Source organism: Hypanus sabinus, chromosome 17 (genome assembly GCF_030144855.1).
Source record: "Hypanus sabinus isolate sHypSab1 chromosome 17, sHypSab1.hap1, whole genome shotgun sequence".
NCBI classification, from domain to species: Eukaryota; Metazoa; Chordata; class Chondrichthyes; order Myliobatiformes; family Dasyatidae; genus Hypanus; species Hypanus sabinus.
The window spans coordinates 78,568,759-78,596,381 of record NC_082722.1 but is presented as its reverse complement, the minus strand read 5'-3'; the positions used below and the strand labels follow the sequence as shown (position 1 = coordinate 78,596,381).

General features: G+C 42.0%; 1 protein-coding gene across 2 annotated transcripts in view; it reads left to right on the top strand.

Moving 5' to 3' along the window:
- Positions 1-25,736, top strand: part of dync1li2 (dynein, cytoplasmic 1, light intermediate chain 2) — a 147,806-nt gene extending 122,070 nt beyond the window's left edge. For both annotated transcript variants that reach the window (XM_059993299.1, XM_059993298.1), the window contains 2 exons: positions 11,703-11,822; positions 23,102-25,736. In XM_059993299.1, coding sequence (XP_059849282.1) covers positions 11,703-11,822; positions 23,102-23,208 — 227 coding nt within the window. In that variant the 3' untranslated portion in view covers positions 23,209-25,736. The remainder of the gene's footprint in view (positions 1-11,702; positions 11,823-23,101) is intronic.
- Positions 25,737-27,623: the final 1,887 nt, after the last annotated feature.

The following is a 27,623-nucleotide window of genomic DNA, read 5'->3' as shown; positions in this document are numbered from 1 at the left end:
TTTCAATCTGATCTGAACTCTATTGTACCTTGCTTATCTCCACAAGAATATTGTAAAAGAAACTATAAAGCTCATCAGTAAAATTTAAATTCCTACCACCCTTCTTGTGAAGATGGTTTGCCTCACAATCTCCCAGCTGGAATGTCCTCACTCCCTCAGTGAGCTTTTCTCGTTATCGGAACAAGGGGGCAAGCCCCTCCATCCCTCTTGCAAAGGAGGAAATAGTTTCCCTCTAACACTAATAATTTTACTTAATCAGATAATGAAACATTCTCATGTACAAGGGAATGCAAGTCTTGTTCTCCAGCTTGATGCTTTAAGCACATTTGCTCTAGGTCAGAGATTCCCAACCTTTTTAATGCCATGGATCCTTATCATTAACTGAGGACCCCACATTGGGAGCCCCAGCTCTGGGTAGAGTCTCGCTGAGCTTTTACACATCATCAAGTGCTTCATTCTGTATCATTCTTTTAGTAATTTAATTTTGATCTGATTTGAAGCACATGGTGAAGAGACACTCACATCCATCCACTCTTCATCTGCCCTTGAAACAGTAATATCTTTTCACAAGTAAGAGATCTCATTAAAAATCCTGAAGATAGCCACTGTCTTAGATGATTTTTGAAAAGTTGTTCAACTCACTGCATTGCTATTTACATACACACTGGAAAGGCAGTAGGGAACATGTGCATTCTGAACTTTGTAGTTGATTTAGGGTTCCTGATTTCAAGAAATTGCAGGGAAACATTAAACTGATGTGCGCTCGGTTGAACCAGGTGGCTGTGTAAAAACAAACAACCGTGTGGTACTGGGGAAGAGCAGATGATTTGCCCCGGGGCAGAGTCATTATTGAACCCTTGTCGCCAGTATGAAGTCGCTAACACAGTGGTGTCTCTGGTAGTTTGTGTTGTATGTACACCTTTAACAAAATGGCCGTACTTCAGAAAGGTGTTGGATTGTCTATCAAGTAGTCTAGGATGTCCTGTGGTGTATCTTAATGAAAATCGGTATAGGACCACATACTCACATAAAGGAATGAGGCAGTGACTACACTAAACTGAATGGAGCTGCTGTGCTCCCAATTTGGTGAATACAAAATCTGCTTTCATTTGTACTGCTGTTCTTCTGGTTAGGGGAGTTACTTGCTTATTTTGGAGTGTCTAAGTGCAACCAGCTGCCCTTCAGTGTTGGGGAATATTCCTGGGGCTTCTCTAAACAATCTGGGAGTCCTGGATCCCTGATGTAGTGCAAGTGCTGAAGAAATATTAATAGCACTGAGAGCAGATCTGGAAAGTCACAATTGCCAGAACTGGTATGGAGGGGCCACTGCACAGGATTGGAAAAAGCTGCAGAAAGTTGTAAACTCACCCATCTCCATCATGGGTACAAACAAGCTGGATGAACGCAGCAGGTCGGGCAGCATCCTTTGAAATGAATAGTCAATGTTTCGGGCTGAGACCCTTCGTCAGGACTTTTCTGCAATACGTTTTGAGACTTGTAGCTGGCACAGGCATTTCCTTCATTTTCACTGCTTTTCTCGGCAAAAAATGACATTTGTTTTCTGAAACTAGCTTTCATTTGCTCAATTTCATCTTTCCTTGTCCAGTAAATAATCTGGATATTTAGCGTGGATTTCTTGTTAAAACACAGTGCTGTTTCTGTTTACAAATTTGAACGATCCCATCTGAAAACCTGAGTGTGCATGGAGATTATCTAATACAGTCGACCCTCCTTATCCACGAGGAATTGGTTCGCGGTGGTCTTTTGGACTCAGCGGATTCCCGGACCTTATTTAACCTGTCTCTGTGCGGTGGACATTAAGACCCGGCGGAGCTCTGAATCCGCAGTGTTTCTGTTCACGAAAATAATCACGATCATGATTGAAAATAAAGTGGAAATAATAAAGCATTCGGAAAGTGGTGAAATGCCATCAATCATTGGAAAAGTGTTAAGCGTCAACGATTGGAACAATTTTAAAGGATAAAGTGAGAATAATGGAGCATGTGAAAGGCCCTGCCCTGATGAAAGCTACAATTATTGTTAAGCAACATAGTGGTTTAATTATTGAAATACATACATTTCTTAAGTGTTTTATATTCATAGAAAGGTAAAATATATACTATATACTAAGACAAACGTTTGATTAACTGACACTAAATAATACCAGATGTACCTGTTCCGACTTAGTAAGAGAGCTTCCAGGTTTTTTCGATCCCAATTCATGATAACCTACGCACATCCTCCCGTATACTTTAAGTCATCTCTAGATTACTTATAATACCTAATACAATGTAAGTAGTTGTTATACTGTATTGTTTAGGGAATAATGACAAGAAAAAAAAAGTCTGTATATGCTCAAACAACGAGTGCTGGAGAGAGAACTTTCGGGTTTTCTCGATTTGCGGTTGGTTGAATTAGTGTATGCGGAACTCGCGGATAAGGAGGGCTGACTGTTCATATTAATAAGGTAGTCTGCCTTCCCGTCATTTGTATATACCAGTGTTTGGATTGGAACAAAACGGAACCTGGGACCAGTGTAACAAGACGCCATGCATGTCCATCAGTGTGGTCGCGTGAAGCACTCAGAAGAGGGAAAAATCGCTTGCGGGCCTGATAAGCATCGTATCCCAATAGTTGCTCGTGGGCCGGTCAAAATAACTTTGTGGGCTGGATCTCTGGCCTGTGGGCCGTAGGTTGCCTACCCCTGCTCTATGGAATATAATTATCTATCTTTGTCACATGCACATTGAAATGCATTATTTGCATCAAAAACCAATATAGTCTGTGGCTGTGCTGGGGCAACCCACGAGTGTTGGCATGCTTCCAATATCAACATAACATGCCCACAACTTACTAACCTTGAATGCAGGTCTTTAGAATGTGGGAGAGAAGCCACGCCATCATGGTGGGGGGGGGGGGGGGGAGTCATATAAACTCCATACAACAACAGTGCTGGCCACTATGCCAAAGTGTCTCTATTGAAGTGACTTCGCACTTTCTTACTACTTTGAAATTTGGGAGATGTAATCTCTTCATACAATGGAGTGGTTATTGGAGTGCCATGGTTACCAAGCAAGGCTTAAGAGTTTGGAGTTCAATTCCAGCATTGCCTGTAAGGAGTTTGTAGTTCTTCCCATGACCGTTCTGGTTTTCTCCAAGTGCTCTTCAGACAGTCCAAAGACATAATGGTTAGTAGGTTAATTTGGTATTGTAAATTGTCTTTGGTTAGGTTAAGGGTTAAATCGGTGGGTTGCTGGGCAGTGCAGCTCAGTGGACCAGAAGGGCCTGTTCTGCACTGTCTCAGCAAATAAAATAATTAAATAAATATTTTGAAGGGAAGTTGAAGTACGTGTGTGTAGGGTGTGAAAGAGGTGGGGTAGCAGTTAGTGTGTATAGAAAACACAGTTCGCTCTAGACCAGATGAACAGAATGACATCTTTCTGTGCTGTAAATTCAGAGTAAAGTGTCTAAATTGGCTGGTGATCATAGCATTCTGTGGTTCATTTGATTGCATTTCCTTCCATTTACTGGCAACATCTGAAATTAAATCATATCCATGACAGCTGCTTTGTACATTTGCTCTTGATACATTCTTCTGCAGAGCAAGGGAGACTGGGAATTATATATCTCAGTACTGGCAATAACCTTTTTTTAAACTTTAACCACATTAATATTTTTTTCAGAAGACAGTCTTTCGTTCATTTCTTACACATTAGTTTACAATTCTTCCGTAAAATCTGTTTTGCCATTGCGAGGAATCAATGCCAGAGAAGTCCTGACCACTGTCATGTCTGTGAGATCAGACTGAGGTTTAATGGAGCCTATCTGTGTTTTTCCCTAAATTCTCAGCCACTCACTGTAAAAACAACAGTCATGTATGTCACCATATTCAAACCTGAGATTAATTGTCTTGCAGGCATTCACAGTAAATAAAAAGAAGCAAAATAGAATCAATGCAAAACTGCACAGAAAGATGGACAAACAGCCCATCTGTAAAAGACAAACTGTGTAAATACAAAAAGAAAAGAATAATAGAAATAAATAAACAATATCGAGAGCGTGAGATGAAGAGCCTTTGAGAGTGAGTGCATAGGTTGTGGGAACAGTTCAGCTTTGGAGTGAGTGAAGTTATCCCCTCTGGTTCAGCAGCCAGGTTAAGGAGTAATAACTGTTCCTGAACCTGGTAGTGTGGGTCCTCAGGCTCCTGTACCTCCTTCCTGATGGCAGCAGTGAGAAGAGAGCATGGCCTTGGATGTTGGGAGTTCTTGATGATGAATGCTGCTTTCCTGTGACAACAATCATTGTAGATGTGCTGAATGGTAGGGAGGTCTGGACCTGTGATGGACTGGGCCATATCCACTACTTTTTGTAGGATTTTCCATTCGAGGCATTGGTTTTTCATACCAGGCTGTGATGCAACCAGTCAGTATATTTTCCACCGCCATGGAAGTTTGTCAAAGAAATTACATCAAAGTACAAAGTAAAATTGTATTATTACAGTACATACATGTCACCACATACAACCCTGAGATATTTTTTCCTTTGAGTGTACTTAGTAAATCTTAACAGGATCAAAAAACAACAAACTGCAAATGCAGATATAAATAAATAGCAATAAATAACAAGCATGAAATGATAAGATAGTTCTTAAAGTGAGACCATCGGTTGTGGGAACATCAGAAATAGGATGAGTGTAGTTATCCCATTTTGTTCAAGAGCCTGATGGTTGAGGGGTAGTAACTGTTCTTGAACTTGATGGTGCAAGTCCTGAGGCTCTGATGGCAGCAGTGAGAAACAAGCATGGCCTGCGTGTTGAGAATTTTTGAAGGATAGATAAATATTTTATTGATCCAAAGGACAATACAGTGTCACAGTAGTGTTTCAAGTGCACAGATATATAAATATACAAATATTAGAAGAATAAAAAATAGAAAATTAGAAAGAATAAAAAATGAACTACTCCAAACAGTCTAATGTTACTTTTCTATGGCGACGTTTCATGTAGATGTGTTCAATGGTTGAGAGCGTTTTACCCATGATGCAAATAGGTGAGTGGATGATGGGACTATTATTTGCACTATTGTTTTTGTTTGCTTTTAATTCTGTACAGAGAGAGCTCAGGGAAACTGGCATCAAATTCCCTATATGTGTCCTCATACTTGGCGATAATAAAGGATTCTGATTCTGATGTACCGAGCCAGATCCACTTACCCTTTTGTAGCATTTTCAGCTGAAAGGCATTGGTGTTCCCATACCAGTCTGCAATGCAACCAGTCTGCGCACACTCCACTATATCTAAAACCGGGCTTTAGATGTTTCAAAAAGAACAGGGAGGGAAGCAAAAGAGGTGGGGCATGGCATTGTCAGTCAGGGACAGTGTCACGGCTGCAGAAAAGGAGGAAGTCATGGAAAGATTGTTTTCTGAGCCAGTGTGGTTGAAGTCAAACAGGAAAGGGGCAATAACTGTACTGGGTGTTTTTTTATAGGACGCCCCCCCCCCCAATAGTAACAGAGATATCAAAGAGCAGATAGGGAGGCAGATTCTGGGGTGGTGCAATAATAATAGGTTGTTAGGTTGTTGTGATGGGTAATTTTAACTTTCCTAATATTGACAGGCATCTCCTTTGAGCAAGGGGTTTAGATGGGGTGGAGTTCGTTAGGTGTATTCAAGAATGTTTTCTGATGCAAAATGTAGAAAAGCCAACTAGAAAAGAGGCTGTACTTGATCTGGTATTGGGAAATGAACCTGGTCAGGTGTCACATCTCTCGATGGGGAAGTATTTTGGAGGTAGCAATCACAGCTCTCCTTTGCCATAGCGCCGGAGAGGGATAAGAGCAAACAAATTGAGAAAAAAATTGAATTGGGGTAGGGGGAAATATGATGCTATTAGGCAGAAACTTGGGGGCATAAGGGAAATGCATGGCAGAAATGTGGCAAATGTTCAGGAAATATTTGCATGGTGTTCTGCATAGGTATGTTCCATTGAGGCAGGGAAAGGATGGTAGAGTAAAAGAACCATGGTGTACAAAGGATGTAGAAAATCTAGTTATGAAGAAAAGAAAAGCTTACGAAAGTTTCAAGAAACTAGATACTGTTAGAGCTGTAGAAAATTTCAAGGTTGCCAGGAAGGACCTTAAGAATTGAATTAGAGCTAAATGGGGCCATGAGAAGGCCTTGTTGAGCAGAATTAAGGAAAACCCCAAGACATTCTACAAGTACATGAAGAGCAAGAGGATGAGCTGTGTGAGAATAGAACCAATCAGGTGCGATGGTGAAAACGTGTGCATGGAGTCGGAGGAGGTAGTGGAGGTACTTAATGAATACTTTGCTTCAGTATTCTCTAGGGAAAAAGACCTTGGCAATTGTGGGGATGACTTACAGCAGACTGAAATGCTTGAGCATATAGACATAAAGAAAGAGGATGTGCTAGAGCTTTTGAAGAGCATTAAGTTAGCTAAGTCACTGGAACCAGATAAGATATACCCCAGGCTACTGTGGGAAGCAAGGAGGTTGCTGAGCCTCCGGCAATGTTCTTTGCATCATCAATAATGATGGGAGAAGTACCAGAGGATTGGAGAATTGCAAATGTTCCCTTGTTCAAGAAAGAAAGTAGAGATAACCCAGGTAATTATACAAACCCCATTTCCAGAAAAGTTGGGATATTTTCCAAAAATGCAATAGAAACAAAAATCTGTAATATGTTAATTCACATGAACCTTTATTTAACTGACAAAAGTACAAAGAAAAGATTTTCAATAGTTTTACTGACCAACTTAATTGTATTTTGTAAATATACACAAATTTAGAATTTGATGGCTGCAACACACTCAACAGAAGTTGGGACAGAGGCATGTTTACCATTGTGTTACATCACCTTTCCTTTTAATAACACTTTAATCGTTTTGGAACTGAGGATACTAATTGTTGTAGATTTACAATTGGAAATTTTGTCCATTCTTGCTTGATATAAGACTTCAGCTGCTCAACAGTCCGTGGTCTCCGTTGTCTGATTCTCCTCTTCATGATGCGCCATACATTTTCAATGGGAGATAGATCTGGACTGGCAGCAGGCCAGTCAAGCACATGCACTCTGTGTCTACAGTTACAGCCCGTGCAGAATGTGATCTGGCATTGTCCTGCTGAAATAAGCATGGACGTCCCGGGAAGAGATGTCGCTTTGATGGCAAATATGTCTCTCTAAAATCCTATTCTACACCTCGAGTCAATGGTACCTTCAAATGCATGCAACTCACCCATGTCGTGGGCACTGATGCACCCTCATACCATCACAGATGCTGGCTTTTGCACCTTTCGCTGATAACAATCAGGATGGTCGTTTTCATCTTTGGCACGGAGAACTCGACGCCCTTTTTTTCCAAAAACTAGCTGAAATGTGGACTCGTTTGACCACAGCACAGGGTTCCACACTCTTGTGGTCCATCTGAGATGAGCTCAGACCCAGAGAACTCCCCGGCGTTTCTGCATGGAGTTGATGTACGGCTTCCTCCTTGCGTAATACAGTTTCAAGTTGCATTTCTGGATGCAGCGACGGACTGTGTTAAGTGACAATGGTTTTCCGAAGTACTCCCAAGCCCAGGTGGCTAATTGTCACAGTAGCATGACGGTTTCTTAGGCAGTGCCGCCTGAGGGCTCGAAGATCACGCACATTCAACAGTGGTTTCCGACCTTGCCCTTTACGCACTGAGATGTCTCTGAATTCTCTGAATCTTTTCACAATATTATGTACTGTAGATGTTGAAAGACCTAAATTCTCTGCAATCTTGCATTGGGAAATGTTCCTTTTGAACCGACTAACAATTCTCTCACGAATTTTGGCACAAAGGGGTGAGCCACGACCCATCCTTGCTTGCAAAGACTGCGCCTTTGATAGACGCTACTTTTATACCCAGTCATGATACTTCACCTGCTACCAGTTAGCCTGCTTAATGTGGAATCTTCCAAACCGGTGTTACTTGAATATTCTGTGCACTTTTCAATTTTATTTTAACTCTGTCCCAACTTTTGTTGAGTGTGTTGCAGCCATCAAATTCTAAATTTGTGTATACAAAATACAATTAAGTTGGTCACTAAAACTATTGAAAATCTTTTTGTACTTTTGTCAGTTAAATAAAGGTTCACGTGAATTAACATATCACAGATTTTTGTTTCTATTGCATTTTGGAAAATATCCTAACTTTTCTGGAAATGGGGTTTGTAGACCATTGAGTCTAACTTCAGTGGTGGGCAAGTTGTTGGAGAAGATTTTGAGAGGCAGGATTATATTTTTTTTCAATGGATGCTGCCTGACCTGCTGAGTTCATCTAGCTTTGTTTGTATGTGAGGATTTAGGAGCATTTGGAGAGACGTAATCTGATTAGGGATAGTCAGTATGGGTTTTGTCAAGGGCATGTCGTGCCTTATGAGCCTAATTGAATTCTTTGAGGATGTAACAAAACGCATTGATAAAGGTAGTGTATCTGGATTTCAGTAAGGCATTTGATGCGTTCCCCATGCTAGACTTATTCAGAAAGTGGGGCATGGGATCCAAGGAGGGCTATGCAGTAAGGAAATTCTAGGCAGTTTCTAGCTAAGTTACATGGTCAACACAACATTGTGGGCTGAAGAATAAAAACACAAAATGCTGGCAGAACTCAGCAGGCCAGACAGCATCTATGGGAGGAAGTAGTGATGACGTTTTGGGCCGAAACCCTTCATCAGGAGCTGTAGATTGTGGGCTGAAGGGCCTGTAATGTGCTGTAGATTTCTGTCTATGTTCACACATCCATAGAAGTTTTTTTGAGAGATTCAGTAAGCATCAGCAGAACCTGCCCCACCCTACAAACTTTGCTCACACACTCTTCAGTTCAGGCTGGTAAATCACCTCTTGTGACTGATCAGATTAGTTTAATTAGATTCATTCACATGTACATCAAAACAGACAGTGAAATGCATCATTTATTCCAATGACCATCACCGTCCAAGGATGTTCTGGGGCAGTCCACACCAATATAGCACGCCCACAATTTGTTAACTTTAACCTCTACAACTTTGGAATGTGGGAGGAACCTGGAGCACCTATAGAAAGCCCATGCAGTTATGAGGAGAACATATAAACTCCTTAAAGACAGCAGCAGGAATTGAACTCTGATCTTATAGCAGGCATTGTAAAGTGTTATGCTAACCACTATGGTACTGCACTACCACGAACTGACAGAGCAAACTTTTAGGCACAGTTTTGACAAATGGGGAAAATAGGTCAGCATCAGTGGGGAAGTTCTACTGAAAATATTAAATTGGACTTAAAGACATTGAGGGTTAAAACTTCCAAATTTTAGCCGAGCTTGACATTAGGGGGAATTGGAATGGTCGTGGATTTAGTTCAGGGATTGAAGTTGGCTGTGGATATCAGTGAGAGAGCACTTCTGTTGCAATGATCATAATCCTATTGGGTTCACATAGTTATGGAAACAGACTCAAAATAGGAGTCAGAGATCCTAACTTGGAAAAAGGCCAACTTTACCAGAAGGAGAAGTGATTTAATAAAAAGTGGATTGGAATAAAAATCAGTGCACAAAACAATGAGAAGCATTTAAGGGGAACATTCAAATGAGCCAGGGTAAAGATGTTCCAAAAAAAAAGTGCCGGGTACCCCTCTTGAACCTCCTGAATCTTCAGAGAGGATATAGTTTTTAAAAAAAAATTGGTTAAATGTTTGCAATAAAAATGTACAGCTTAATATGGCAGAAAGTTCAGAATGTAGATTAAAGAGATTAACTTTGTCACATGTACATCGGAACATTGAAATGTGTTGTTTATGTTGTTATCAAATCAGTAAAGATTGTGCTGGTAGCAGCCCACAAGTGTTGCCATGCTTTTGATGCCAACCTAGCTTGCCAACAACATAATAACCCTAATCCGTGCATCTTTGGAATATGGGAGGAAGCCCACACAGTCACAGGGGACAGTGAAGTCCCTTACAGACAGGAATCGAATGCTAATCACTGAAGAGACGTGCTAGCCAATATGCTACAGTTCTGCCCTAGAGTAGGATGAATACATTTGCAAAGTAAGTTGAAGGTCTGAAGATGTTTGTATAGAGAACAGGAGAGTAACTATGGAAAGCATAGGGTCTATTAGGGAACTAAACCGTAATCTAGGTCTGGGAATGTGAGGTTCTTAGTGAATGTTTTTATATAAGGGGTAATTGTGATATTGTAGATAAGGAGGAAATCTGTGATTATTGGCTTGGGTAAGCATCGTATGAGAGGGAATGTTAAAGTGTCTTTGAAAGTGAATAAGTGTAATGCATGCCAGATTGTTAAAGATGCAAAGGAGGACACTGCAGAGTCTCTGATCATTTTCAATTCCTCTAGCTACAGCAATGGCAAAGGAGAATTTCTTTGTCTTGTGTAGTCCCTCAGGATGGAGGATGACTTGTTTCCACGTTGGTTCTTTGAGCCTTAATGTCACTGAGGCCAGTGGGATGGGAGCTGCCTGATAGGGCAGACAGATGGGGAGCTTGAGGTGAGGTCTTGTTGGAGTTTACAGTGGGCTTTAACTGCTGACATTCTGTTCCTGGTGATGTTCTGAATGCCTCATCTCCATTTTGTGTGGTTACGAGCCAGGGTGTGGGTGTTACATCTTTTTCAGAGGCTTGAGACCAGTTTCGAATTTCTTCTGCTTTCCCTCTGTGAGAGTTCAAGAGAAGTTTGGATAAGTGCATGGTTGGGAGGGGTATGGAGGACTACAGACAAGGTGCAAGTTGATTGGAAAAGGCAGAATAACATTTCAACACAGACTAGATGGGCTGAAGGTCATGTTTCTACTCTGCATTGCTCTATGACTGCAAATCTCAGACTTGGTGGTGAGATGAGGCTCCTGGTATCTTTAAAAATATATAAATTGTTGGTGATTTTAATTGAATGAGCTTGATCTGTACAAATTGGCTGCCGTGTTTCCTCTATTACACTAAAACACAAAACTGCAAGTAATCATAGACACAAAACACTATAGTACAGAAACAGGCCCTTTGGCATATCCAGTCTGTGCTGAACCATTTAAACTGCCTTGTCCCTGCATCCGGACTATTGCCCTCCATACATTACCTATCCAAATGCCTCCTGAATATTGAAATCAGAATTGTGTATAGCACTTGCACTCTGGCTGTTTGTTTCACACTCACCACCCTCTGAGTCCTCATCTTCCTCTTAAAGTATTTCACCTTTCACCCTTAACCCATGACCTCTAGTTGTAGTCTCAGCCAACCTCAGTGGAGAAAGCCTGCTTGCATTTACCCTACCTACTGTATACCCCTCATAATTTTGTATTCTATCAAATCTCCCTTCAATCTACATTCTAGGGAGTAAATGACTAAACTATTCAATCTTTCCTTATAACTCAGGTCCTCCATCCCAGCAATATTATGTAAATCAGTGACCAAGCTGCTTTGTTTTACTGTGTTTTTTTCCTCTGTTTCTGTGACCATACTTTATCAGTGTGAGAGGGGCTGTGATGGTACATCAGTGAGTGTAAAAGAGCTGGTTTGGAGAGAAACACAAACCACACAATAGTAATGCATGTCCATTTACCTTTCCTGCCAAACTGCTTTCACAGGACAAACTGTCATTTCCTGTGGCACGCCTCCTCGGTGTATAAGGTGTGCGTTCAGCTCTAAACATTGAGTTGTTTCTTCTGATTCCAGGTCCTGCTGCTGCGAACGAAGGAGTGCTGGCCAACTTCTTTAATAGCTTATTGAGTAAAAAGACTGGTTCCCCTGGCAGTCCTGGAGCTGGAGGCGTACAGAGCACAACCAAGAAGTCAGGTAAGACCTTGTCACCTCTTGGAGGCTTCGGGCTGAAGACGGTACCTTCAGCCACAACATCACTGCAAAGACCATGAGGCATGAGGGCACAGTTAGGCCATTCAGCGCATTGAGTCAGCTTCAACATTTAATCATGGCTGATTTTGAATATAGAACTATACATGGCTTTCAGCCCATGATATTTTACTGACCTTGTCTAGGATCAATCTAGTCCTTTACTTCCCCCGTTGTCTTCCATTTTTCTTTCATCTATGTGGCTAAGAGTCTGTTAAATGTCTCTAATGCATCTGTCTCTTGACGGATACACCTATACTGTTAGAGTAATTTAAAAAAACCCTTCCTCTGACACCCCCCCTTACTTTGCTCAAATTGCGTTAAAATGGTGTCCCCTCATATTAACATTCATTTTTTAAACCCTCTCAGCCTTAGAGTCCTGCCTTCTCCCAGTAACCTTTGATGCCCTATTAATCAAAAGCATCTCAAATGTCTGTTTTAAATATACCCACAATGACTTAGCCTCCATAGCCGTGTGTGGCATTGAATTCCACAGGTTCACCACCCTTTGGCTAAAGAAATTCCTCCTCATCTCTGGTCCTAGAGGAATCTTCCTTTCCGCATCCACTTGATCGAGGCCTTCCATAAACAAGAGGGGCATTTGCCTTCACTCTTGTGGGAACAATCCATCAGTACAGCTGGGGAGAGTTTGAAGTGGTAATTAGGGGGTAACTCAAATGGTCGATAACTGAGATTCATTGATCAACAATAAGGTGGCTGATAATAAGGGTTTTTGATCAGGATTTTGTTCCCAGAGCAACAGCCCCCAAGTTCTACAAGATGATCAGTGTACAAGAATTGCTGTGGGTTGTATACAAAGCAATTCCTGGTGATATTGCATATACAGGAAGCAAAAGAACATGTGGGAAATGACCTTTTCCCCAAGGACAGCCACTTAACATCAGATCATCAAAATAATGACCACTTGGCACGCGCTGAAGATGGATGACCGACCATGGAACTGAGACCCAAAGGTCTCAGTTTGAAGACATCCACTGTTCATTCCCCTCCATAGATGCTGCCTAACCTGCTGGGTTCTTCTAGCATTTTGTGTGTTTCCAGCATTTCCAACATCTGTTTTTCCAGTCAGTATTTAGCCTTTGAGGGAAATGGGAGCAAGTTAACATTATTTTAATGTTTAACAGTTCCAGTATCAACTGGAAATTTACAGTGGGGTGTGGGTTGACTGTGGTATTCTACTGGAGAGGAGGAGTTGGCACCCAACCTTATTAAATGTGTGAACTAATTGTCCTTCAATCCAGTATCTTGTTCCACAAATCAAGTGTGCTTCCACATTATCTATAACACTCAGTGTGGAGTGTGTTCCCACGTGCCCTCTGTTTTCCCCCAGAATGAGCCTTCTGTATTAGACTGCTAACCACTGAAAAGTCCTGCTATATAAAATTGCTTTTGGAGCTCTAGTCATCTGACCAGGCATCGGAGAATTTAAACTGCAATGCTGTTGCAGCCCAGGGCAAGGAACTGAATGGAAGCATCTGGGATGTAATCCAGCTGTAATTGTCCAGAGGGCTTTGGGAATATGTTATTTCCAAATTTACATTTTTTTTTGTGTGTTGATGGGGAAAATTGGAGCAAACTCAATCATTGGGAGCTGTGTGCTAAGGACTTCCCAAGGTCCAGAACTGTAACCAGACAAATCCCAATGGAGTTGGCTGGAAATTCCTGAAATTCTTAAGAGTAGAGAGACTATATCTTAAGGCTGTTTAAAAAATAAAAAGGCAATTCAGTGCGCAGCTAACTACTGGGTGGTCACGAGGCACTGCACGGACATTTTATACAGCAACCTATCCTTGGTTCGCACAGTAAATTTATGGACAGTGCAAGTGGTGCCTCAGTGATTAAATAACTGAACTAGTAAATCCAGTGGCCTGGGTAAAATCCCATCACTGCCCTGGGGAACTGAAATTTAGGTGATGAAATATGGGATTTAGACTAAGCTAACCATGGAACTCTCCAAGGAACAAATCTGTCCTTACCAGCTCTGTCCTGTATTTGACTCTGGGCCACTCAAAGCCTCTGTTCAGACACAAATTTGGATATGTAATGTTCTCTAGTAGTCACTCAGATGCTGGAGGAACTTGGCAGGTAAGGCAGCATCTATGGAGGGAAATAAACCATTGACATTTTAGGCTGAGACCCTTCATCAAGACTAGAAAGGGGGCAGAAGCCAAAATAAGAGAATGGGTGGATAGGAAGGAGTGCACTCTGGCAGATGGTAGGTGAGAGCAGGTGGGGAAAAGGTATCCAGGTCTGTCTTACCACCTACCAGCTTGTACGCTTTCCCCTCTCCCCATCCTCGTTATTCTGGTTCTGCCCCCCTTCCTTTACAGTCTTTATGAAGGGTCTCGGCCCAAAACATCGATAATTTATTCCCATCCATAAGATGCTGCCTAACTTGGTGAGTTCCTCCAGCATTTTGTGTGCTGCTGCTTTGGATTTCCAGTATCTGCAGAATCTATTGTGTTCTCTAGCAGATGTCTGGATTCTGCATCAGGAAATCGATTGTTCAAGTAGCTTATTGGTGCAGCAGTTAGTGCTCCTGTCTCACAGCCCCTGATCTTTGGTGCTGACAGGTTTATCATATATGCTCCACGACACTTGAATTTCTTCCAGGTTTTCCAGCTGGTGAGTTAATTGGCCACCAAATTCCTTCAGAGTACAGGTTAATAGCAAAATAAAGTTCAACTTTAATTGTCATTCAACCATACACATGTACACAGCTAAACAAAGCACCATTGCTCCAGGGATCTGCCAAACACAGTACATACAGTATATATGATAGTACATACAATCACAAAAATTATATTAGCACACAAGTCTATGAGTGGCATGGCCTGAAGATTGATGGTGCATGGGATGTTGTCTGCAAGGAACAGCAGTTCCTCATCTCGCGCTGGGTCAGCTGCAGGTAAAGGAGGCGTTGAATTGTGAGGGCATATTGGTTGTGTGGGTACAAGGGAAGAAGGAGAGCCAGTGGGACTGTTGGATTTCTCTTCAAAGAGACAGCATTTAATCTGACATGTGTCACAGAATCACACCTTGCTGCCAGTGTTGCACTGAAGCATGAGAACTGGGCACACTGCAGAGGCTGGGAGTGGCCCTGGGAATCCTTGGATATCATGAAGTGTCACATTCAGATTAATTTATTTGTCACCTGTACATTGAAATGTACAGCATCATTTGTATTAACAACCAATACAGCATAAGGAGGTGCTTTGGGCAAGTGTCACTGTGTATTCCGGTGCCGCGCAGACACAGGCACACACAGAGACACACACCCTTCCAACCCCAGGACAGGCTACCTCTGAGCTGTATTCATCCATTGGGTCTTGACTTCCAGACTTATAATTGGCCTTTGGTATTGACCCCAGAACTTGAAAATGATGGGACCCCAAACTCTAGCCTTTTGACTCTTGGACTTTACAACTTGCATAGCTAGAGTATCACCGGCCATCTCATACAAGGAGCTGCTGACCTCATGGGCCACCAGGCCTCATCCTCGCTGGTCTTCATTCATCTCTGACAGGAAAGCCTCATGTTGTCCTTGAGCTTCAGTTGATGCTCCTCCATGTTGAATAACACTTGGCTGAAAAGCTGAGGAAAGTAAAGTGCCATCTGGGCAGAGAGGTTGGGATATCCACTGACCAGAATGGGTTCATTGCACTGGCAGGAACCAGGATGGCTGAGTCCTGAAGGACTAAAGCAGCACAAGGGATAAAGCCACTTGATTTTGTGCTTGCCAATCTCCCTACTGAAGGTGCATACGATAAAAAGATTATCTTTATTTGTCATGCGTACATTGAAACACGCACAGCATTTGCATCAAGAACCAACAACTGAAGATTCTCTGAGAGCAGCCCACAAGTGTCGTCAAGCTTTGGCTCCAGCATAGCATGGCCACAACTTACTAAATAACCCATACTTCAGTGGAACATGAGAGGAAACCCATGTGGTCATGGTGAAAATGTGCAGAGTCCTTACAGATAGCAGTAGGAATTGAACTGTGATCACAAACACTGTAAAGTGGAACACTACTGTGCCACCTTTATTGATTGAAATGATCACCGTATAGTCTTGGTGAAGATGCAGTTTCATTTTCACTCCAACAACACCGGGAAGCTATGTTTTGGCCATTCAATGATCAGAGAGGCTGTTTTCTTTATGCCACACCCTAGGTACAGTGCATATTCAAAACAGTTTTAAAGAGGAACAATACATTTTTAAAAAGGAAATGTTACCAGTATAATCATAAAATATCATGTTTCCCAACACTATCCCACCACCAGACACATCATCCCCTCTCTTATTTCAACCCCCAATACCCCAACTCCTTCTGTTTTCTGCAGACTAATTTCTGAGACATGTTGGCCTGCCCACCCATCCTCCCTGTCCCACCCCAGTGCTTTCCAGTCCCGAAGAAGGGTCTCAGCCCGAAATGTTGACTTGTTTATTTATTTCTATAGAATTGTGTTGCTCGGATTTCCAGCATCCGCAGAATCTGTGTAATTCCGGTACTTTTCCTTGCAGCTTTCAGAGCTGTAATATTTGCTCCTACACATTGCTTACCTCCATCCAGGAATTCATTGCAGTCCTTTCTTCCAACCCAGTCTATTGCTTTTATAGTTACATGGTAGCGGAAGCCAATTACAGCACCAGCAATCAGTCAAATTCTGCCACTGTTAAGGAGTTTGTATGTTCTCTCCGTGACCACATGGATTCCTCTGGGTGGTGTGGGCTTGTTAGACCAGTAGACCCTGTTATCATGCTTTAATCTCTAAATAAATTTAAAAAAAATAAAGGCACGACTGGTCAGGCTGGAAGGGTCCTCCACTCCTAGAGGGGGGGGGGGGAAGAGAAGAAAAGGAATGCTTCTCAACTGGTAGGAATCCAGACTTCCCTCAAAGGAAGCTTCTTCATTTTTCTTCAGTGGTGCAGTTAAGAAGAGCCTGCTAACTTTCAGCAGCTATTATAGAGTTGGTCACTGGGAAGAGTAGAAGAGCAGTTTGGAAAACGAAAAAGTTCTCTCTATTTCCGGTCTGGTACAGCTGTGGAGAGTCAACAAGCACTCCAGTTGCACTGGGACACAGAGCTAATGTCAGCCCTTCTGTTGTGCTTTAGCTTTCACAGTACATTCTGTGTATCCTGCAACTTTTAACCATATAACAATCACAGCACGGAAACAGGCCATCTCTGCCCTCCTAGTCCGTGCCAAACTCTTAATCTCACCTAGTCCCACCTACCCGCACTCAGCCCATAATCCTCCACTCCTTTCCTGTCCAGATACCTATCCAATTTTACCTTAAATGACACAACTGAACTGGCCTGTACTACTTCTACAGGAAGCTCATTCCACACAGCTATCACTCTCTGAGTAAAGAAATACCCCCTCACGTTTCCCTTAAACTTCTGCCCCCTAACTCTCAAATCATGTCCTCTCGTTTGAATCTCCCCTACTCTCAATGGAAACAGCCTATTCACGTCAACTCTATCTATCCCTCTCAAAATTTTAAATACCTCGATCAAAACCCCCCTCAACCTTCTACGCCCCAATGAATAGAGACCTAACTTGTTCAACCTTTCTCTGTAACTTAAGTGCTGAAACCCAGGTAACATCCTAGTAAATCGTCTCTGCACTCTCTCTAATTTATATCTTTCCTATAATTCGGTGACCAGAACTGTACACAATATTCCAAATTTGGCCTTACCAATGCCTTGTACAATTTTGTACATCCCAACTTCTGTACTCAATGCTCTGATTTATGAAGGCCAGCGTTCCAAAAGCCTTCTTCACCACCCTATCTACGAGACTCCACCTTCAGGGAACTATGCACTGTTATTCCTAGATCTCTCTGTTCCACTGCATTCCTCAATGCCCTACCATTTACCCTGTATGTTCTATTTGGATTATACCTGCCAAAATGTAGAACCTCACACTTCTCAGCATTAAACTCCATCTGCCAACGTTCAGCCCATTCTTCTAACCGGCATAAATCTGCCTGCAAGCTTTGAAAACCCACCTCATTATCCACAACACCTCCTACCTTAGTATCATCGGCATACTTACTAATCCAATTTACCACCCCATCATCCAGATCATTTATGTATATTACAAACAACATTGGGCCCAAAACAGATCCCTGAGGCACCCTGCTAGTCACCGGCCTCCATCCCGATAAACAATTATCCACCACTACTCTCTGGCATCTCCCATCTAGCCACCGTTGAATCCATTTTATTACTCCAGCATTAATACCTAACGACTGAACCTTCTTAACTAACCTTAAATTGCTTTCTTCTATACCTTGGATGATTGTATTATCTTAAAAATGTGATTTTGCTTGCTTCACTCAGCTACAAATTCTTCATCTCATTTGAGTATAGCTTTCTTCATGAGTATCAATGGTTAACTGCTTCCTTCAGTGCAACCTCAAGCGCAGGAAATTTCAGTGTCATTCAGCCTGACAGTGGTGCCCAAGGGATCAAGTAGCTTCATATCCACAACTCCCTCACCTACAACAGGTAGGACTTTATTCCCTGGAGTGTAGGAGAATGAGGGGAGATTTGATAGAGGTATACAAAATTATAAGGGGTATAGGAAAAAAAGGTTCGTTCTATTAACAAAGTATGTACACAGAATACAACTCTGAGATTCGTCTTCTCCAGATAACCAGCAAATATAGAAAAATCATGGAAGTCATTGAAAGAAAAGACATTCCTCTCCCCCCCCCCATAAAAAAGGAAGAAAACTCACAAACTCCAAACTGCCCTCTTGCTGAATCTTTTTTTGTGTTGGGCTTTGATGCAAACATCATCATCCCACCTATCAGAGGGAAATATTGTCACTCCTTCTCCTTTATTACGGGGCGCCTCGGCGCGACTTGAGCAGCTGCAGTACTCTCAATGGATACGATTAAATATTCCCATTTCAGCCTGATACAGCTAAAAAGCACAACTGCTTCCAAGGTCAGTACAGCCAACAAGGATGTCTTAATGTGCTTAAACAAACTATTGCTGCTTAAAACCGTCAGAGACAATACTGACTGTGGTGGGAAGTGCCCACGGAGGACACCTCAGAGGAAGCACGGGTGTAGATCAGGATTACAAGTGTGTTTAAGGAAACAGGGTTTTAAACTCCCTATACCGACTATCTCGCTGGTGAACGTGCAGTCTCTGGTGAATAAAATCGATGATCTCAGAGCCAAGGTGCTCAGGACCACGTTTCCTTTGTTTCATGGAATCCTGGTTAACCCCTTCTGTACTGGATGCAGCGATCCAGATCGATGGGTTTACTATACACCGTCAGGATAGAATGAGTCTCTGGAAGCAGAGGTGGAGGAGTTTGCCTTATGATCAACTCTTCTTGGTGCACAAATGTATCAGTGCTGTCCCAATTCTGCTCACCAGACCTGAAATATCTAGCTGTGAAGTGCCATCCTTTTTACCTGCTGTGGGATTCTCCTGGGGTCACTTTGGTAGCAGTTTACATTCCACCTCAAGCTGGACCTGACTTGCACTACCTTACTTTCCCTTTTCTATTTCTAATTATGATTTATAATTTAAATTTTTATTATATTTACTTCGATTTGTACTTCAGGCAGCGCGAAGCGCAGAATCAAATATCGCTGTGATGATTGTACGCTCTAGTATCAATTGTTTGGTGACAATAAAAGTAAAGCCAATGTCAGGTAGGCTTTAGATGATCTGAGTAATGGATCAACATACATGAAACAGCATACCCTAACATCTTCACAATCATTCTGGGAGATTTTAACCAGGCCAGTCTGGAAAAATCACTAAGCAACTATCATCAACAGATCCATTTCAATACCAGAGGAGACAACACACTGGACCATTGCTACACCACCATCAAGATTGCCTACTGAGCTATTCCACGCCCTCACTTCGGGAAGTCTGATCACCTGGCTGTATTTCTACTCCCTGAGTATAGGCAGAGACTGACGTCTGCAGCACCAGCAGTGAGGACCAAGAAGGTATGGACAAGGGAAGCACAGGAGCACCTGCAGGAGTACTTTGAATCAGTGGACTGGACGGTATTCTGGGATTCATCTTCAAACCTGGATGAGTATGCTGCAGTTGTTACCAACTTCACTAAAACCTGTGTGGATGAGTGTGTGCCCACAAAGACTTACTGCACATTCCCAAACCAAAAGCCGTGGATGAACCAGGAGGTATGTCGCCTACTGAAGGCTAGTTTTGTGGCTTTCAAGTCTGGCGACCCAGTCCTGTACCAGAAAACCAGGTATGATTTGCAGAGGGCTATTTCAAGGGTGAAGAGACAAGTTCAAACAAGGTTGGAGGTGACATCAGATGCACGGCAACTCTGGCAGGGTTTGCAAGACATTACTTCCTACAAAGCAAAATCCAATAGCATGAATGTCAGCGATGCTTCACTACCAGATGAACTCAACGCCTTCTATGCCTGCTTTGAAAGGGAGAACAGAACTACAGCTGTGAAGATCCCTGCTGCACCTGATGGCCCTGTGATCTCTGTCTCAGAGGCCGATGTTAGGCTGTCTTTAAAGAGAGTGAACCCTTGCAAGGCAGAAAGTCCTGATGGAGTACCTGGTAAGGCTCTGAAAACCTGTACCAACCAACTAGCGGGAGTATTCAAGTACATTTTCAACTTTTCACTACTACGGGCCGAAGTTCCCATTTGCTTCAAAAAGGCAAAAATTATACCAGTCCCTAAGAATAATAATGTGGGCTGCCTTAATGACTATTGCCCCGTAGCACTCACATTGACAGTGATGAAATGCTTTGAGAGGTTGGTCATGACTAGACTGAACTTCTGCCTCAGCAAGGACTTGGACCCATTGTGATTTGCCTATCGCCATAATAGGTCAACGGCAGACACAATCTTAATGGCTCTCCACACGGCTTTGGACCACCTAGACAACACAAACACCTATGTCAGGATGCTGTTCATTGACTATAGCTCAGCAATCTATTCAATATATGTATACTGTAATTGATTTACTTATTTTTTTCTTATATATTATGTATTGCATTGAACTGCTGCTGCTAAGTTAACAAGTTTCACGTCACATGCCAGTGATAATAAACCTGATTGTGAAATGTTGAGTGTGTGTTTTCAGGCTGCTGTACCACCACCTTGATGGTAGCATGTGATGGATGCCACCTTTTGCATTTTGAAGATACCCTCAATGTTGGGGTGACCAGTGCCCATGATGGAACTGGCTGAGATTACAACTTTCTGCAGTTTTTTCTGATCCTGTGCAGTGGCTCCTCTGTACCAGATGGTGATACAACCAGTTCGAATGCTCTCCATAGAAATTTGCGAGAGGCAACTTTCAAGTGGATGCTCACTGCCTTCATGGAGTTAAGGGTGGCTAGTAGTACTGGCTGTGCCAGAAGTGCAGAGAGAACACCCTACTCACATAGGCCTCTCTGCAGCCATTTCTTTTCAGTCCCCATTTCTTCTGCTAGGGTGCCTGAAATGATTGCTCAGAGTGATGAAGGCAACATGAGAAAGAGTCTCTCAGATAGGCACATGATTATGAATAGGATGAAAAATAGGTGAAAGGGACCGGTTTTAATATACGGTATATCTGTTTTTGCACATTTTTAATCTATTCAATGTATGCATACTGTAACTAATTTGCTTATTATTATTATTACTATTTTTTATTTTTTTTACTACGTATTGCATTGAACTGCTGCTGCTAAGTTAACAAGTTTCACGTGGATGGAAAGGGCCTGTTCCTGTGCTGTCTTGTTTGTTTATTTGTTTAGAGATACAGCAGAGAACAGGCCCTTTCAACCCACTGATCTGCACTGCCCAGCAAACCACCAATTTAACGCCAGCCTAATCACAGGACAATTTACAATGAACCTAGTAACTGGTATGTCTTTGGAGTGTTGGAGGAAACCCATGCGCACATGGGGAAAAATGTAAGAAGCTTTCTTACAGAAGGTGCCAGAATTGAACTCCAGACTTCAACACCCTGAGCTATAATAGCACCACACTAGCTGCTATGCTATCATAGCATCCTATGCGCTTTCTAGTCTTAAGTGGCTACCTGCTACTTCCACCACCTCAACTCAAGAAATTTCTTCTGCCCTCTCACTAAATTTGTTGTTTTTACCTTGGGCTTTGATGCAAACATCATCACCCCACATCCTATCAGTGTTGGTTTAGCTAATGTTGGCAGCATTTTTATAAAATACAGTACATGCCTTTTCTGCCCACAGAGTTGTGTTGACCTTTTCACCTCTAACCCTTCCTTTCCACATGGTTCTGCATTTTCTTTCAACTATATGCCTATCTATGAGTTTCTTAAATGCTCCTACCACCACCTGCCAGTGCATTCCACACACCCATCAATCTCTGTTTTTTTAAAAAAAACTTGGCTCTGACATGTCCCCTATACTTACTTCCAATCACCTTAAAATGATGCCCTCTCACACTGGACATTGCTGACCAGGGATGAAGGTGTCGGTTGTCCATTCCATCTATATCTCTAATCATATTCTACACCTCTTTCAAGTTTTGCTAGACTTATATAGGAAAATTGGCCAAGAACTCTCTGCCTTTGAATAATGTTGTACCTTTAAGATTATAGAGTCTTGTAGAAGCCCAGCATTTCACTGTAGATGTTTCCCAATAGCTCTCCGAATCTTGAACACTTATTCTTACTTAAGAGAAGTTTGGATAAGAACTGTACATGGATGGGAGGGATTTGGTGTGGATCAATGGAACTAGGTAGAATAACAGTTCATCATGGGCTAAAGGGCCTATTTCTGTGCTGTAGTGCTCTATGACTCTTAACAACTTGCAATTGTAGTCACAAGTGAAAGCAAACAGACGCATGCTGGGAGAATTGGCTCTTTCTCTGACAGTTGCTTTAATGCATTTGTGGTTGCAGAACACGGTCACCTCTTAGACCAACCAGTCTGGTTTTAATCATCTCCACTGATTCTCTGGTAAATTTCACAAAGAAGATTGGGGAACTGTTTGGAGAGAAAAGTAATTGGGTTCTAGGAGAGAGTAGAGAGTTGGACTGGTTTGAAAGCATATTCAAACAGTTGGCGCTGTGGTCCACCTTCCTGTTCTACTCGATTCTGTTCCAGAGGGTGGGGGTGGGGGGCATCTGAAAGGAATCTGCTTGATGGGATTTGCACAGTGTTATTTTGTGTTTAATCCTGCCTTTCTTCATTTCTAGGACAAAAGCCGGTTTTAACAGACGTTCAGGCAGAGCTGGACAGGATGTCTCGGAAACCAGATTCAGTAGTCACAACAAACAGTTCTCCAGCAGAAAACGAAGCCTAAAACCTGAAGACACACTATGTATAGTATATTTAAAAATCAAAGACCAAATTAGACAATTGAGCGGATTGACAGTTGTCTAATGCGGCAGTCTATCAGTTTTTGTTTGGGAGGCATGAAGGCATCACTAAATTTTAAAATGACTCGTTGCAGGATACGCGTGCATTCCAGAGATGTAAATAAATCCCTGTGTCTAACAACACTTTAATCAAAATAAGTTATACAGGAAAGATTAAGGGTGAACTACCTCATCCAGAGTACTGGCAGAGGGGTGCAAGTGTGGGGAATGAGGTGGAGCATTTGGAAATTGGACTGGGTTGCTCTGTGTATTAGTTTTTAAGTGGGGAAGCCATGAAGGGATCTTTGAATGGGGAGCCTCTGATTGAAAGGGTAAATTTGCGTTTGTTCCCCTTACCTGTTGACTGTTGAAAGCTGTACTAATGCTTTAGTCAGACATTGACTTTTGGAAGCTGTACCATTGCTTTAGCCAGATGTAGTCCAGTTAGTTATCTGAAAAGCCAATCACTAGATGGATGGCTGAGCTCATAGAGGAGGTGGATCAGCTAACAGCATAGGGTGCTGTATGAAAGGGAGGAGGAATGGATAGAGAGAAGGCAAGGCAGGATTGAGAGATGGGAAGGAGCAGTGGTCTTTCTGTAGTGTAAAAATGGTTGCCTTTTTAAGGAACTCTTCAAATGAATCAGGATGTGGGAGAGGTCTGGGTAATGACTCAAAATCATGAATTTATTAGACAAAATTGTGTCATTTGAATTGAAACACTTTGGGGGATGTTTAGTGGGCACTTTGAATTATTGGTTGATGTTGGGGACACAGGGAAAGGGAGGAACCTGCTGGGGTACAAGTGCCTGACACGCAAAGCAGGTGTCGTACGCACTCAACTCAGATGCACTATAGCACAAGCGCTTGGTCGCTTCATGACTTTTTTAAAGCTTAATTTAAAAGTTATTTTTGTCCAGTAACAGAGCATTTTTTTGTTTTTTAAAAAAAATTCATATTATAGTTCTGCCTTCTTTTAACCATGGTGAATTTTGGGCCATCTTGGAACAAATATAGACAAAATGGAATAATGTTTCTCTCTTCCTCACCCTGCTCCTCCCCCCAGGAAAGGATAGATCTCTGAAGAATCATTCCACTGTCTAGCTGCAGTTAATGAAGTGAGACATTATTTCTGACTGTAAACACTACTTGATGTAAAATTCCAGGTTACTGCATTGCATTGTCAAGGGGATAACCACAAAATGGGATTGTGTGACTTCTGCCTTCTATGCATAAACTGTACTAACTTGTGCTGAAGTGAGATGTCTGGACAATCTTCATTTTCCTATAACATTGCATATATATTATCAAAACAGTAATATATTTACCACTAAAAGCTGGGCATAATTAGCTTCTTTGCACTTTCCAATAGCAAGGCTGCTTAAATAATTTTTAATATTTTTGAAGCTCTAACCTGTGATATGTATGTATGGGAGGTTAGCCAGAAGCAGCGGATTTCCTCTCAAAGTAGATTGTTCCCAGGTTCCTTGCACCAAGTTAAGGCGATGTGTCCGGGTTTGTCTGGAGAATGTACCTGTATAATCAAGGATTGCGTGGCTTTGGAGAAACTGCACACTTGGTCCACTGTTTCATTTTTAATTATTTTTTAAATTAAACTGCTGGAACCAAACATGCAAACAAACTTTAAATGGCTTTGAAGTTAACAGAACAAAAGGTTAATCCATATAACTGTTGTATAGTAGGAGCTGAATAAATGTTACATAAATCTTGAATCCCAATTAATGCTTAGTGGACTGTTTTCTGTCTGTCTCTTTATAAATCCTTCCTCCGCTCACTCTCTCCTCTGTTTTCAGTGCATGTTTGCTCCTCACCCCAAATTTCCTTCTCATTTTACCCATGATTCACATTTTTGTCTCCATCTGCACTCCATCTATTTCAATTTAAACACTTACGTTTTCTGCCTCTTTCTGAACCACTCCATTCAGCTCCTTCCCTGTATCTGGACTGTTTTATGATTTTCTCTGTATGTTTACTTTGTTCTGTTCCTTAATCCCTTTCTTCGATTTGTTCTACTCTTCCAGTTCCCCTCTCCCCATCTCACTGATCATCAGCTACAATTTTGACTCAAGAATTGGCTTCTTATTATTCTCGTGTACCTATGAGGACTGAATTGATGTGTTAATGCTGCTTAAGTTAAATGTTGCACTTGAAAGGTATTATTACAGGATGAAATCAAATTAGAAATTCAGAAAACTTGTAAATGAAATAGTTAAGTGAAATGATCACTAATAGACAGAGATGGGGAGGTGTATATAAATTTGATTCTGTTTATCTTAGGTTAATTTTTTTATATTAAATGTCAGAATGAGACTGTAACATTGAGGAGAGTTTGGATTTAGTTCATATTAAAAGCTTAACCTAATACAGTCATGTAGAATCTTAACTTTTTCTTTAGTGCTGACAGACAAAAATGTGTGTCTATACATACCGGCTTCAATAAATGTGAATCCAGACTCTCTGTTGCACCTCCTCGTGTTCTGTTCTTTTAAAGAAAGGAAGGCAAAGAGATCCCTGTGTAGACACTGAGCTAGAAGCTCTACGTCACAACCCCGTCTCCAAATGTGACACCGCCCCCAGTTACGCAATTGGTTCCCCTGCTGGGATACGTCGGGCTGGGAAGCCCCTGCTGATGCTGGAGCTGAGGGAGGTTTCTAATGTAAACAATGTATCCATATTTATCTCTGGTAAGGGGGAAGGGTAGTTGCAACTGGTAAAGAGTGAGAAACCTCACATGGAATAAGCATTGTATAAAGGGAAGTATTAAAGCGTTTGTCAAAGTGGATAAATGCCCGTGCCCAGATGTTAACATCCCAGGTTTCCAACTGAAGCAAAGCACCTGAAGAGGATCTGTCTACTGTTCTCTGGTTCTCCCTGGTGCAAGAGCTGAAAAAGGAAGCAAGCAAATTGGTGTGACGTTGCAGAGGGGGTGGGAGGGGGAAGAATAGGCTAGGTGAGACCATTGAGGTTGGGGACTCTACATCTAGAGGCCATGGGTTAAAGGTGAAAGGAGATATTTAAGAACTTCTTCACTCAGAGGATGGGGTGAGTGTGGAAAGAGTTGCCAATGAAAGTGGTTGATGCGGGTTCAACCCCGGAGCTCAAAGTACATTTATTATCAAAGCATGTATAAAGTATATAACTGAAATTCGTCTTGCAGGTAGCCATAAAACAAAGAAATGCTGTAGAAACCGTTTAAAGAAAGACCCACAAAACACAACCATCAAATGTGTGGGGGGGGAAAAACAAATCATGCAAGCAGCTAAAAGCGAACAAATAACGCACAGAACATTAAACGTCAAATCTCAGAATTCCCAAAAGTGAGTCCACAGCCAAGAGCCACCAGGATGAGTGAAGTCTGTCCAGGAGCCAATGGCACTGAGTTTCTCAGTTCAACACTGTGGCAATGGCTGCAGGCCACAGCTGCAGACCCAGATCTGCAATCTCAGCATTTCAGAGAAATTTGCATGTGAACATGGATGGGAGAGCTGTGCTCTAGGTGCAGATTAATGGGACTAAAAAGGCCTGTTTCTGTGCTGTAGTACTCTAATAGGACAAAGGAAATATCTCTGTTCAGCTGTGGCTGAGATGGCCATGTTGGTGGGTTAATGGGGCTGGTGAAGAATTGAAGAAAGGAGTCTAAAAGGTACAAAATGAGGGCAGTTAGAATGCAAGAACATAAGTAGGTTTTTAATTTTGTTCAGAATGCACTTAATTGCCAAAGCTTGTGTTTGTTGTCCATCCTCAGTTATCCTTGAATTGAGACACACGCGTGTTTTGGTGTAGAACAGATTTCAATCTCTGAAGGCCATTAGTGGCTAGAAGGTTGTCACAAAAATCCACCGATACTAATTATTTAATTAGTTTTTTTTAAAGAGATGTAGGGCAACAGGAACAGGTACTACCAGCCCAACAAGCTTATGCTCCCCATTTACACTATGTGACCAGTTAACCTACCAACTCGATACATCTTTGGAATGTGGGAAGAAACTGGAACACCCAGAAGAAACCCATATGGTCACAGGAAGAACATACAGTACTGTACAAAAGCGAATAGCTCGGGTGCCTAAGACTTTTACACAGAACTGTACATTATTCCTTTCCAGTTACCAAATAACACACAATACTACAAAGCTAAGTACTCCTATTTCTGTTTCCCAACCACCTTCCTATGTTAACCAATATATAGCACTGTGCAGAAGTCTTAGACACATTAGCTATATATGTGTGTCATAGAGAAGAACAGCACAGAAACAGGCCCTTTGGACTATCTAGTCTATGACAAAACCATTTAAACTGCTGACTCTTATCGACCTGCACTGGGACCATAGCCCTCCATACCT